Source organism: Elephantulus edwardii, unplaced genomic scaffold (assembly GCF_000299155.1).
Source record: "Elephantulus edwardii isolate Elephantulus edwardi_28Jun2011 unplaced genomic scaffold, EleEdw1.0 scaffold00191, whole genome shotgun sequence".
Taxonomy (NCBI): Eukaryota; Metazoa; Chordata; class Mammalia; order Macroscelidea; family Macroscelididae; genus Elephantulus; species Elephantulus edwardii.
In genome coordinates, this window is record NW_006399941.1 from 6,131,736 (window position 1) to 6,145,555 (window position 13,820).

Here is a 13,820-nt window from a genome sequence, read left to right on the forward strand (position 1 = left end):
CCCTGAGAGAGAGTTCACCCTGATTCATAAGGAAAAGGGGATGGCGTATTCTCTTAGCTACTTCCTGCTGAAAAGGGACATAGTCCATAGGGAGTTCTGCTGCTAACCTGCAGACTTTGTCTCTACAACAGTTAAATCCACTGACAACTCTGAGGGAGAATGAGAAATCCCTCCTCCCATGTGATTGGCAGTCTCTGAAAACGTGCTACGGGAGGTTCAGCTATGAGCTGGTTCTGACTCAGTGGCAGTGAGTGGGATATGACTCCCATGGGGAAACACTCAGGTCCTCAGCTAACTGCTGTAACAGAGGGGAAAAAGAAAAGGCATCTGGAAAGATTGTCTTTTTTTTTGTTTGTTTGTTTCAGAATGTCAAACTTAGAAAAAAAAGTTTAAGGGTAAGTTTTAGAACAGTCACCTCTTTTGATCATTTGCACATGCTTTCTCTCTCCCTCTGTATATTTGTAAGTTTTCAGTACTCTTCTCAGCACCAAAACTCAAAGGCATCGATTGTTCTATTACCCTTAGTCATCGTCCAGCTTTCAGATACAGGAGAAGTAATGGAAAAGATCACAGCTAGGATCAGGAACATCTTAGTTTTTAAACTGACATCTTTACTCTAGCATTTTGGAGACGTCCTTGCCAGCAGCTTTTCCCAGGGCAGCACATCTTTTGACTTCTTGACTGCTGGTCTCAAGGATGTTGATTGTGAATTCAGGCAAGATAAAATTATTCAAAACTTTGATCTTTTCTCCATCTGTCATGATGTGTATTGGCCCAATAGTAAGGATTTTTGTTTTTTAATGTTGAGATATAGTCCATACTGAAGGCTGTCTTTGTTCTTCTGCAGCAAGTGTTTCAAGTCCTCTTCACTTTAGCAAGCAAGGTTATGTCATCTGCATGTTGTTGTTGTTATGTGCCATCGAGTCGCCTGCGACTCATAGTGACCCTGTGTATGACAGGCTTACACTCTGCTCTATCCTATGCCAATTTTATTGTCTCTGACACACCTACCTCCATTACTCTAGTGATTGAATCAGTCCATCTGATTGAGGATCTTTCTCTCTTGTGCTATCACTGCACCCTCCCAAGCATGATGTCCCTCTCTAAGGACTGGTCCCTTCTAGCAACATGTCTGAAATATGTCAGATGAAGCTTCAGAATCCTTGCCTCCAAGGAGCAGACTCGTTTGAGCCTCTCTAGGATGAACTTGTCTGTTCTCTTCAATTCTCCTTCTGTCATCTCTAGTCTTTGTACAGCTTTCTGATGCACATAGCAAGTAATTGCAAAGACCATGGCTTGGATCAGGCACACCTCAGTCTCCAAAATGATGTTGCTGCTCTTCAGTACTTTGGAGAGGTCTCTGACAGCAGACTTTCCCAGTGCAATTCATTTTTTAATTTTCTGGCTGCTGGTGCCAAGAGAGTTGATTGTGGAGCCAAGCAAACTGAAGTTGTTAACAATCTCAATCTCTTCACCATCTATCATGATGCTGCCAGTTGGCCCAGTGGTGAGAATCTTTATTTTCTTGATGTTGAGCTTCAATCCATATTGAAGACTGCAGTCCTTGACCTTCTGTAGCAAATGCTTCAGATCCTCCTCAGTTTCAGCACTCAGTTTTGTGTCCTCTGTGTAATGCAGATTGTTGGTGAGTCTTCCTCCAACCCTGATGCCACACTTGTTCTCATAGAGCCCAGCCTCCTGGATAAACTGTTCTGCAGCCCAGCCTCCTGGATAAACTGTTCTGCATATAGATTGAAAAAGTATGGAGATAGGACACATCCCTGGCATATACCCTTCCCAGTTTTGAACCATGCAGTGTTTCCTTGCTCTATTCTGACAGCCGCCTCCTGGTCTCAGTATAGGTTTCACATAAGCATGATCAGGTGTTCTGGGATTCCCATTCTTAGAGTTAGCCACAGTTTGTTGTGATCCACACAGTCAAATGTCTTTGTGTAGTCGGGGAAACACAGACATTCCTCTGGTACTTCCTGCTTTTAGCCAAGATCCACCTAACATTAGCTACAATATCCCTGGTACAGTGGCGTCTTCTAAAAAGTAGCGCAATTGGTCTTCCTTCAGTCTCGATGCCCCATTTTTGATAGATACCAGCTTCTCATATGATTAGCTCACCAAACAGATTAAATAGGTATAGAGAGTGGACACGGCCTTGATGCACACCTTCTTGATTTTAAACTGTTGAATGTACCTTGCCCTACTTGGACAACACCTTCGTGGTCTGTGTATAGGTTTTGCGTGAGCACAGTTAAGTGTTCTGAGATCCCATTCTTCTCAATGTTAGCCATAGTTTATTACTGTCAACCGTCAGATGCCTTTGCATAATTAATAGAACACACATGGACATCTTTCTGGTATTCTCAGCTTTCTGCCAAGATCCACTTGACATCATATCTTAATGCCATAACTGCTTGTGAAACCAGTTTCGATTTATGGATGCACTGTTGCAGCTTGAATAGCCCATGGACTGTCAAGAGAGCAAATATGTTTTGGAAAAAGTATAGCTAGAGTGCTTCTTGAAGGCAAGCTTGGTAAAATTTGTCTCGCATACTTGGAGCATGCTATTAGTTGAGGCTATAACTTGTAAAAAGTCATCATGCTTGGAAAGATGAAAGGAGATGACTTTGACCAAGATGGATTGACACAGTGACAGTATCGATATATCAGAGATGGTGAGAATGGCCAAGGATCGGGCAGAGTTCATACTTGTTATGCACAGGGGCACAATGAGTCTTAGTCGACTTGACAGCACCTAAGAGTGACAACATGTATACACGTGCAGTTTGAAAGCAAGTTACATATTTCATGTTCCTTTACTGCTAAATACTACCATATGTATTTCTGTGTTTTTTCCCCTTATAGGACAGGATTCAGTCTAGCATTGTGGATTGTATTTGTTTGTCTTTCTGGTCTTGTTTGCTTTAGAACTTCTTCCTTGTATTATCTTTTATGTTGTACACGTTAGAGGCCTGTTCCTTTGAAATTGTTTTAAAATAGAACATCTATCTCTCTTTGGGTTCTCTCTCTTTCCCTTGGTTAGGTTCAGGTTCTGTATCTGCACATGAGATTCTGCATGAGTAGAATAGTACATCATTGTCCTGTTTTTATATCTGGAGGCACACGAATGACACCCATTTGTTCTCCTTGCCACAGTAATATCCACAACCCAGTCAAGATTTTGTCTGATTTTGCTATTGTGGAGAAATATTTTTGTCCTCAAAGAACAGACTTTCCCTTGAAGAGTGTTCAATCTTCAGAGAGATTTTTTAAGGCCATTCAAGTATCTTGCTCCTTGTGAAACCTCTCTTTCCCTAGGGCCTCACGTGTATTGATGGTTGTTACGTGTCCCAGTCTACTGTGTTGGTGGAGGTGGTGTTAGTTGCTGTCTAGTTGCCTCTGACTCGCAGTCTTCGTCACGCTCAGGCCCATTGTTACAGTCATTATGTCAATCCATCTTGGTTTCTTTCCCAATTCATTGCTGCACATTCTCTCCTCGTACCCCCTTCCCCAGTCCCCTCTACAAGCCAGATTGCTCTTATACATATAATTCATAATTACTTATTCCTTTCGGATAGTTCTCTCCCTCAACTATTCTAATGCAGTGTTTGTTATCTATTTTTTCCCGTTCCCTTCCCATCTCCCCCTTCTGTCCTATTCTATAACAGCAGTGTTACGCAGTATTTTTCCTTTTGTGACTGAGATATTCCACTTAGCATAATGTCCTCAAGGTTCCCCCCCTCCCATGTTATGTAATGTTTTGCTATTTCCAGATTCAGTTATTTGGAGTTCCTTCGTGTTGCCCTTGTGTCCTTTTGACATCTCTCAGTGAGAGTCTCAACTGTCTGGCACAGCAAGATACTTTTGTACCTCCCACCTCTGCCATCAACAGCTTTTTTCCCGTGGAAACTTGGTTAAAAGGAAAATATAGTGGGAGGACTAGGAAGTCAAACTAAAAAAGCAAAAATCTTGGTAAATTAAGTAGGGACCTAAGTTTTCTAATTTGTAGTTTATCAAACTCTTGCTTGTCAGACTTTTTTTTTCTATAATTATATTTTATTAATTTTCATAAACATTTACAGAGATTTTGGGTTTCCATTCATTCATTGTTGCACTTTGTCAGACTTTTTGACTCTGCTTTGTGAACTGCTCTTTAAATGCAATGAAATAAGCGTGGCGTTTTGAGTTTTTGACAGAGAAGTGTCAAAAAACTTGATCTTTAGGTGACAGGAGTGAGAAAGATGACCCCTCCTAAGATGATAAAATGCAGCTATTGGAAGAAGCAAGACTATTCTAGTGCATTATCCCTTTGCAAGTCCATGAGGTCTTTTTTTTTGGGGGGGGGGTGGGGTTGGGTGGGGAAATGCAACAATTTTATTGAAAGAAAGTGCAATGAAATTTCTTGATAGCCTAAGAGAGGGTAACTTAGACACCACCCCTCAAGTGCAGGACCAAGTGCAGAGTGGACTCTTTCTGGATGCTGTAGTCAGACAGGGTGTGCCCATCTTCCAGCTGCTTCCCGGCAAAGATCACCTTCTGCGCTCACGGGGGGATGCCTTCCTTATCTTGGATCTTTGCCTTCACATTCTCAGTGGTGTCGCTGGGCTCAACCTCAAGGGTGATGGTCTTGCCAGTCAAGGTCTTCACAAAGATCTGCATTGTCTGGACCCATTTTTTTTTCAGTCGAAGTGGTCACCATGTTGCGACCTCCGTCTATCCATGCCCCCCTCACGGCCTCCTTCCTCCTGGCCCCGGCCGACGAGAAGGCCCAGTTGTCCACCGCTCGCAGTGAGCAGCTCGGCCTGGCCTTTGCCCACCCGACCAGCCCCAAGCCCGCCCCGCCTGTGTGACAGCCCCCCCTCTGAAGTCTTCTTTTTAAAATGTGTGTCTTAAAGGTGCCAGGTGTCCTCAGAAAACTGTTACACACCTGGAATACATTAGTGCTTAGGAAGTAAGTAGTAATTCAAGGACAGTCTTTTTCATTTTGGTGCCACTACCATTCTGCTTAGCTAATGAGAGGAAGTAGATTTTTACTTGGTGACAGTCACCCAGCAACATACTAGGGCCCATAGGCTTTCATTAATCCTTTTACCCTTCCTAACATCAGATTGTTCTTTCAGCATGAAAAATCATGAAAAATCCAAGAAGCATCGAGAGATGGTTGCCTTATTAAAACAACAGTTGGAAGAAGAGGAAGAAAAATTTTCTGGACCCCAGACAGATGAAAATCCATTGGATGCCAGTTCTGAGAAGGAAGTGGAAGAGTCACCAAAGCAAAAGTAATTCCAAATACTCCATGATCTTGAACATAATTACCACCTTCAGAGGTTGCAGCGAAATGCACTTCTTTGCAAAGCAGTTTATTCTTCTATACTAGTATTCTCCATTTATTGTTTAACTGGTTTATTGGAGCTTAATGGTAAGGAGTTGTGCTGCCAGCTTGAAGGCAGGTAATTTGAATCCACCAGTTGCACTACAGGAGAAAGATGGGCCGTCTCCCATGTAATTAACAGCTTCTGGATGGTTAGCTAGGAGTCAGTTTCGACTTGATAGTACATAATGACAGCAGCAACAACAGGGACATTTACTAGTTAAAGGAGCTCTGGTGGTGTAGTATAACAGAGAGTTGTGATGCTGACCTACACGGCACCTCGCTGGCAGTTCCGATGCACCAGCTGCTCTGAGGGAGAAAGATGGGCAGTCTCCTCCTGTTACACAGCTCCAGCCTCTGAAAACCTGCTAGAGTGTCAGCTGTAACTCGGTTCCAACTGTGTTATGGGTTTTATTGTTGTTGTTGTTGTTTTTACTAATGAAAACAACTTCATGGTTTTTAACTGGATGTAGCTTTAACGGCAAATAAAATGTATACAGAGCATATTGTGACTGGGTCTGCAACATCACACACAGCCTTGAAAACCCCAGGAGCAGTTCGCTACTTACGGGGTCACCAGGAGTTGGAGTTGACTCCAGGACCATTAGCATGAACTCTTTTGTCACTCTGTGAAAAGCAATTTTGTGTCCAGGCTGTTAGTGATTACTCTCTCACATTTGTTACAACCATTATTCCCTAAGGAGGCCATGTTGATAACTTTATCCTTTTAATGCTTTCTAATGTTAAATATTTTAGTGTTTTACTGCTAACTTGCTCTCCTCTTTTCTTTTCACTTAGCTGTTCCAAAGTCAGATATTTGACATCTTGGTTATATTTCCCTGCAGGCTCTCTAAAAAGCAGAAGAAAAAGAAACAGAAACGAGCACAGGTATGTGGAGCCGCTTTCACCACGCAGCAATGTGTGTCCTGTGGCAGAGCTCCTGTTCACTGTGTGGGCTGCGTCGGGAAGCAGGACGTCCCTATTTAATTTATGGTGCTTAGGAAATGGATGAAAAGGAACTGAAAATATTTATTCTTTTCATGTGTAATTATCAGTGTGTTTTAAAACACTGCAATTAGAATTCTCCTAATATCAATTAATTGAATGACCATGTTTTGTGGAGGAAAAAATCTAACATAAATGAAAATGCACACAAAGGAACCCATGCGGCCTACTGTGCTAACAAAGTCAGCAGTTCGCATGCACCAGCAGCTGCGCAGAGAAAGATGGATAGTCTCCTCCCAGACAGATTCACAGCTTCGGAAACTCACTGGGGGCCACTTGTATTGAAACTGACATGGTGGCAGTAGGTTTGGGATACATACAGATACACACACACATTTTGAATCAAAACAACTTTAAAAATTCTGAACTTTGGGGAAAGTCAGCAGTTGAGGTGTATATAAAAATATATAAAATATATGTGTTTATGTATATTTAAGTAAACAAGTAGAAAATAAAAATTTTGTTCACAGCTTTAGTCTGCTTGGCGCAGACTAAACAACACTCTTGGCATCACCAGCCAGGAAACAAAAAGATGTATTGTGATAGCAAAGTCTGCTGTTAGGGACCTCTCCCAAAGTACTGAAGAACAATGGTGTCACTCTGAGACTAAGGTGCATCTGATACAGTCTCTGGTCTTTGCAATCACTTGTTATGCGTCAGAGAGGGGAACAATGACTAGGGATGATAGAAGGAGAATTGATGCCTTTGAGCTGTGGTGTTGGAGAAGAGTACTGAATATATCATGGACTGCTAAGAAAATGAACAGGTTCATCCTGGAAAGGGTTAAATCAGCCTGCTCCTTGGAGTCAAGGATTCTGAAGCTTTGTCTGACATAGTATGGACATGTTGCAAGGAGGGACCAGTTCTTGGACAAGGACGCATGCTTGGGAGGGTGAAGGGATAGCACAGGAGAGGAAGACCCTCAATGAGGTGGATTGATTCAATAACTGGGGTAATGAGGGTAGGTGTGTTGGAGAGAGTGAGATTGGCACAGGATAGAGCAGGGTTTAGGGCTGTTGTACATAGGGTCACTATGAGTCACAGGCGACTCGACGGCACATAATAACGACAGCAACAAACCAAAATAACCCCCCACCGTTTTTCTCTACCTACAGTAGAAATGCAAAAGGAACATTCGACTAAAAAAACTTTACATGATTAAAACTCTGGCAGTTAAATGATTGCTGTCAAGTCTAAACTGACTCGTAGTTGACCCTTCAGAGAGTTTTTAGTGGCTGTAACTGGTGTGAGAGAACATTGCCCATGTTTCTCCCATGGAGCAAATGGTGGAGTCAAACCACCCACCTTTGTGTTGGCAGCACAGTCATTTACCACTAAGCCACAAGAGCTCCTTTGAAATGATTATGATTCTTGAGGAAAAAAGAAAGACTTCTGATTCTTTGAAAGATCATTTGTTTCCTTGTCTCAGAAGTTGGAGTAGTTGAAATATTTTACAACTGAAGCTCACGTTCACTCTTTTCCTTAAGAATTCTCTTATTAACAGAACAAAAGTGAGAACCCATTACACTTAATGAAGACATGTTTGCCAAGCCTTTTATTTATAATACTTGTTTTTTTTCCATGGTGTTTCCTTCTTGACTATAAAGTGTTATGATTGTTCATTCAGATCATTTGGAAAATAAGAAAGAAATATCATAGAGATTTACCTAATAAGTGGTCACTCTATATGTAGACTTTTCTCTCTCCTCTTTTTTTTGCAAATGTACTTTAAACATTTCTTAGCATAACTGAGTATCTCTGGAAGCATGATATTTAAGTTTTATTCTTTCTCTTCATATTTTAAGACCTACCAAAATTTGGATTGTTTGCCTTTTTTCCCCATCTTGCAATATTTTTGTAATAAGTATCTATTTTAAATGGTTATCTGGTTCTTTTTCTTTAAGATACATTCGTACTCAAGTATGCTGTACATTATTTTAATCTGATAAAATTAATTTTTGTTGTTCATAAAGTTTCTCTGAATCTTAGTTAACTTGATGGCACTTAACAACAACAAAATTGATCAACAATGTATAATATAAAAAGGAAATACTATTACAATGTTTTTTTAATGGCATTTGTCTTGTTACATAGAGTTATGATGATAACTTCAATGAAAATGGAACTGAAGCAGTCCATGTTGATCCAGAAAATACCAATTTAAATCAAGACAGTGCCAAAGAATTGGGTGACAGTCCCCAAGGAAGCATCAGTGTCACGGAGACCACTGAGCAGCGTGAGGACACAAGAAGTGCAACTAAAAGGTGAGTTAAAGTTTCTTAACTATTTCCCTTTTCTTTATTTGCTTAAGTAATATTTTTCTGTGTGTTTTTGGTAGAAGATCACATAGCAAATTAGATTTGCATCGGACAGTTTCTGCTGTAAGTGTTCAGTGATATTACTTTTTTCACAATCTCGCAACATTTTCTTTAATTGTGTTTCGCTGTTCCATTTCTAATTCTCTAGTTCCCCTAGTTCAGTTTAAAGTTTACAGACCACCTTAGGGCAGCAGTGTTAGGGAATCCTCTAGGCTGAACCTCCCCTGCCTGTACATGTTCTACAGAGTTACAAAACCGTTACTCCTTAATGCTGCATTGTTTTTCATTGTGTGAATGTACCACAGTTTTCAAGCCCTTCATTTGTTGATGAGCATTTGGCCCTCATCAGAAAGTTGGTAGTATAAAAAGAAAGTTGGTAGTGGTGGTTGGGCACCATCTGGTTCTTGTGGTCTTGGATCATTAACACGTTGCTACACACTTTAAATTGATGACTGTGCTTAGAAACACATTTTGCCGTTATTTGCAGCAGTGTGTTAAAGCTGAGAGCTGTGTGGTTTCTTAGCTCTGTGGAAAGATTTATTTTTATAAATTTGTGTGTGTGTGTGTGTGTACTGTCAAATTGGATCTGACTGGTAAAGGAAGAGATTGCCCTTCCTTCTCCAGCAGAGCATCTGGTGGGTTTGATCTGTGCACCTTCGGGATTGGAGTGCAGCTTCTTGCCACTAGGCCACCTGAGCTCCCTGAAAGATTTTTTTTCTAAGGCTTTGGTTTCCTCCTTTCTCTTTTGCACCTAACAAGTAGACACATAGGCATGTTTTCATGTCTTCAGTAGATGTTCTTAGTATTGCACAGTGTGAACTTTGTCACTTGACTGACTGACTTGACCCATTAGGGTAAGATCTTAAGCCTTTAAACCCAGAAATCCATTCTTTTTTTTTTCCTTGTTGTGAACCTTCGAGTGAGATCCGACTGGCACAGGAGGAGATTGCCCCTCCTTCTCCAGCAGAGCGTCTGGTGAATTTGAGCCGCGAGCCTTTCGGATTGCAGCAAAGCTTCTAACCCCTAGGCTACAAGAGCTCCCTGAGAAATCCATTCTTGGAAGGTGTTTAATTATATCCTAGGATCTGTCTTGGAGGAAGTGCATTCACGGTATTCCTTAGAGACAAAGATAGTGGAACTTCATCTCGTGTACTTGGGGCATAGTATCAGGAGAAGCCAGATATTGGGGGGAAAACATGAAAACGTAGGTCAGTGGAAGATCCTCAGTGAGGTGGATTGACACAGTGACTGTAACAATGGGCGTGAGCGTTGTAGAAGTTATGAGGACGGCACAGGATAGAGCATGATTTAGATCCATTGTTCTTAGGGTCACTGAGTTGTAGTTAACTCAGTGACACCCAACAACAGCAGCAGCATTCAGTCTGTATGCAGAGCAGATTATCTGATAGAATGGACTAGATAGAGGAGGCGGTAATATTAGGATTGCAAAAACACTGATTCACAACTGGTGATAGGTAGATGAAACAGCATTGCTTGCTGAAAGGAAAGAGGACTTGAAACACAGTGGAGCTCAAAAACTAGCCTTCAGTATGGATTCCACCTCAACATAAAGGAAAAATCAGGACCAAAACACGTTGAGAAACAGAAAATATAGACATTGGCAAAGATTAAATTTTACTTCTCTAGGCGTGCTCATGGAATCAGCAGCCAAGAAATCAAAGCTTTGTATTATCTTGAGCAAATGTGCTGTATAAAAGACTTTTTAAAAAATGAAAGCATGGAACTGTCACTTTGAGGACCCACACCGTGATCTTGTCATTCACCTCATAGGCATGTGTAAGATCAACAGTCAGTAAGGGAAACTAAAGAAGAATTGATGCCTTTAAATAGGTGGAGTTGTAAAAGAATAATGACTGTTCCATGGACTTCCAGATGAACAAATTTGTCGTGAAAGAGGTGTAGCCAGAATGCTTCTTGGAGGAAAAGATAGCAAGACTTTGTCTCACATACATTGGGCGTGTTGTGAGACGGAGCCAGTCCTGGGAGAAAGGTCTCTTGTTGGGTGAGGGCCAGAGGACAAGAGGAAGAGCCTCAGTGAGATGGACTGACAGTGGCTGTAACAGCGTCCTCAGCACAGGAGCGATTGTGAGCATGGTGTTCACATCAGGCAGTGATCTGTTCTGTTGTACATGGGATCAGCATGAGTTGAACCAGCTGGGTGACAGTTATTAACAGCAACCTGCAGACAAAGCATTTGGGGAAGAGATTGCAAGAAAGAACATGAGAGAGCCATCCCTGTGGTTCCGTTGCCCCCTGAGGTTCATCTTTCGGGCTGGGCTCTGTAAATCTCTGGTGGTCTCAGTAGATCAGCACTGCTGCGGTATCTGTATCTCACAGCCTGGTGACGTGGACACCTCTGTGTTAGGAAATGTTTGTCCCAGACTTGACTGGGCTCCACTAGTTGTATTTCGAGGAAACTTAAGTTAGTAAAATAAGTGAATTCACCTTAACTTGTGAACAAGATGATGATGAAAAAGGAGAGACTAAAAATTCTAGACTACAGATGTAATATTATGCTGAATTACTATTTTTTTTCCCTAGTGTCCCTAAACCCAAAGGAAAGAAAGCCAAAGATACAAAAAAAGCAGTCAAAGTCCCTGTTGAATCACAGTCAGAGGTAGGTCAAAATCAATATTTTGATCTTTTTTGGTGGACCTTGCTGTGTAAGTAATGTAGTGTTCTAAACATGTAACTCTGTCTCGTGAATGCTTCTGCCTAAAAGCTGCTGCCAAGGTGGGGATCCTTCAACTTTCCCTTGGCAACCTTAGAATGTATACTTCTGTTCCTGTCCTATCATTCTTTCTTTTTGTTTGTTTTATTCAATAATTTATATACATTGCTTTTATTGCCCTCTCTCAAGTTCCCATTGCATCATACATATTTTTAAATGTCTTATTCCCGTATTAATCTCTGCTGCCTAGTGACTTCCTCTTTATTCCTTCCCCCGGTCCTCCTCTTTCACTTTTAAATAGTTATATATATATATATATATATATATATATATATCTTGTACCTATTTTCTGATTACAGTATCAATATTGTCTTTATTTAAATTCTCTTCAGGTCAGGTCATCCTTCTTTGTCTTGGTCTTTGTAATGTTCTTTTAGTTTGTTCATTACATTTTATTCTTTCCCTCGCCACTCCACCTCTCAATTACCCTCCTATTGTCACAATAGTGGCCTTATGCAGTATTTTATCTTTTGTGACTGAGCTATTTCATTCAATATAATGCTATCTAGACTCTCACATATTTTGTCATAATTAATACTTTGTTCTTCTTTAGTACTGCATAGTATTCTATACTGTGACTATCCCACAGGTTTTCTATCCATTCATTTATTGATGGTCATGTAAGTTGTTTCCATTTTCTTGCTATTATGAACAGTGTTGCTAGAAACATAGGTGTATACCTGTCCTATCATTCTTAAAGTAACAGACACACTGGAAATATTAGATTGTGCACCAGAAATATCACTGTTCAGTTTTCCGTGACTTTGAAGTGTGACACCTCAGTGATGATAAGACGATAGCTACATGAGTACACACATTTTGCAGATTAATTGTGAGGCACAAATTATTCCCCTCTGGTCTGTGGGGCACATACCATTGATTGTCCTCCCACCCTTCTGGCTGACAGTGTAGGTAATGAGATTCCACATCCAGGACCCTTCCAGCAATGGCGTGAGGTAATGAACTGTCATCTCCGGGAACGCCTGCTGTCACTGAGTGTCTGGGTAGCTGTCCGTTTCAGAACGGCATCTTTACACTTTGCTATTGTTGGCTGTTTGGTTTCCACATTGCAGTATAAAAACACTGCTCTCAGAAAACAGTGCCTTTGTTTACAATTCTTTGTCTCCTCAGGGCGATACTCTTCTCAGCTGTTCCACATGCCATGATGAATTCCCATCGCGGAACAAGCTCTTTGAACATCTAAAAGCCTCTGGTCATGCAAGAGCGCTTTCATCATCATCATCTTTGAACAGTGCTGCAAGTAGTCGAAGCAAGAAAGAAAAACGTCGCAACAGATAGAATGTCTCTCAGCACTTTTTTCTTTCTGTCTCTAGATTTCTAAACCAAAAACTGAACTGAAACCATCTAAAGAGTTAAAATTTCAGTGATCTGCAATTGGTTGCATTGTGGAAGATTATTTTCTACTTTGTAAAAACTTTTTTTTTGTTTAATATATATATTTTTGAACATTTCACTAGTGATTGACTGAATTCTGCTGTTGCCATCTGAATTGATTTGAATGTCTCAAAACAGGTAAATATTATAAAGTATGCACTCTTGATTACTTTTGGCTCATATGACTATGTACAGGGAGAATTAAATTATTTTAACACACAGAGTCCCCTTTCCTGCTTTATTTTGTGAATTTTACATTGTTGTTGTTATATACTGTCAAGTCAAACCCCACTTATAGCTGATCCTCCAGTGGGTTTTCAGAGGTAGTTAATTGCATGGGAGGAGATGGTCCATCTTTCTCCCTCGGAGCAGTTGCTGGATTCTAAACATGGACCTTTGGATAGGCAGTGTCATGCTTTACCAGTGTTGCCTTTGAGCTGTGGGGTTGAAGGAGAGTACTGAGTGTCCCTTGGACCGCCAAAAGAATGAACAGATCTGTCTTGGAAAATGTGCACCCAGAGTGCTCCTCGGAGGCACAGAGGGCAAAGCTTCATCTCACAGACTTTGGACGTGTTGCTAGGAGAGGCTATTTGAAAGGATATTATGCTTGGAAGGGTAGAGGGTCAGTGAAAGAGAGGAAGACTCCCTATTAAGATGGATTGACACGATGACTGCATCAGTGGGCTCAAGTGTGTCAGAGACTGTGAGGATGGCACAGGATAGGATGGGATTCGGGTCTGTTCATAGCATTGCTCTGAGTCGTACTCAACAGCACGTAACAACGACAGCCCACCAGGTTCCCTGAACTTCACTTTACGCTTTGAAAAAATCCTTTTACAACATGTTTTCATTTTTGTGTTGTGTGTGTGCATTATACATGTATATATTTCCGTGTGTGTATGTGCGTGTGTGTAACACTCAGGTGCTAACTGAACAATTGATTCTTCAGACCTGCAGCTTCCCTGCT

General features: G+C 41.1%; 1 protein-coding gene across 1 annotated transcript in view; it reads left to right on the plus strand.

Moving 5' to 3' along the window:
• DNAJC21 (DnaJ (Hsp40) homolog, subfamily C, member 21) overlaps nucleotides 1-12,757 on the plus strand; it is a 20,883-nt gene extending 8,126 nt beyond the window's left edge. Inside the window, exons 7-11 of the mRNA XM_006896802.1 lie at nucleotides 5,133-5,291; nucleotides 6,229-6,271; nucleotides 8,483-8,652; nucleotides 11,269-11,344; nucleotides 12,590-12,757. Of these exons, the coding sequence (XP_006896864.1) occupies nucleotides 5,133-5,291; nucleotides 6,229-6,271; nucleotides 8,483-8,652; nucleotides 11,269-11,344; nucleotides 12,590-12,757 (616 nt within the window). The remainder of the gene's footprint in view (nucleotides 1-5,132; nucleotides 5,292-6,228; nucleotides 6,272-8,482; nucleotides 8,653-11,268; nucleotides 11,345-12,589) is intronic.
• Nucleotides 12,758-13,820: the final 1,063 nt, after the last annotated feature.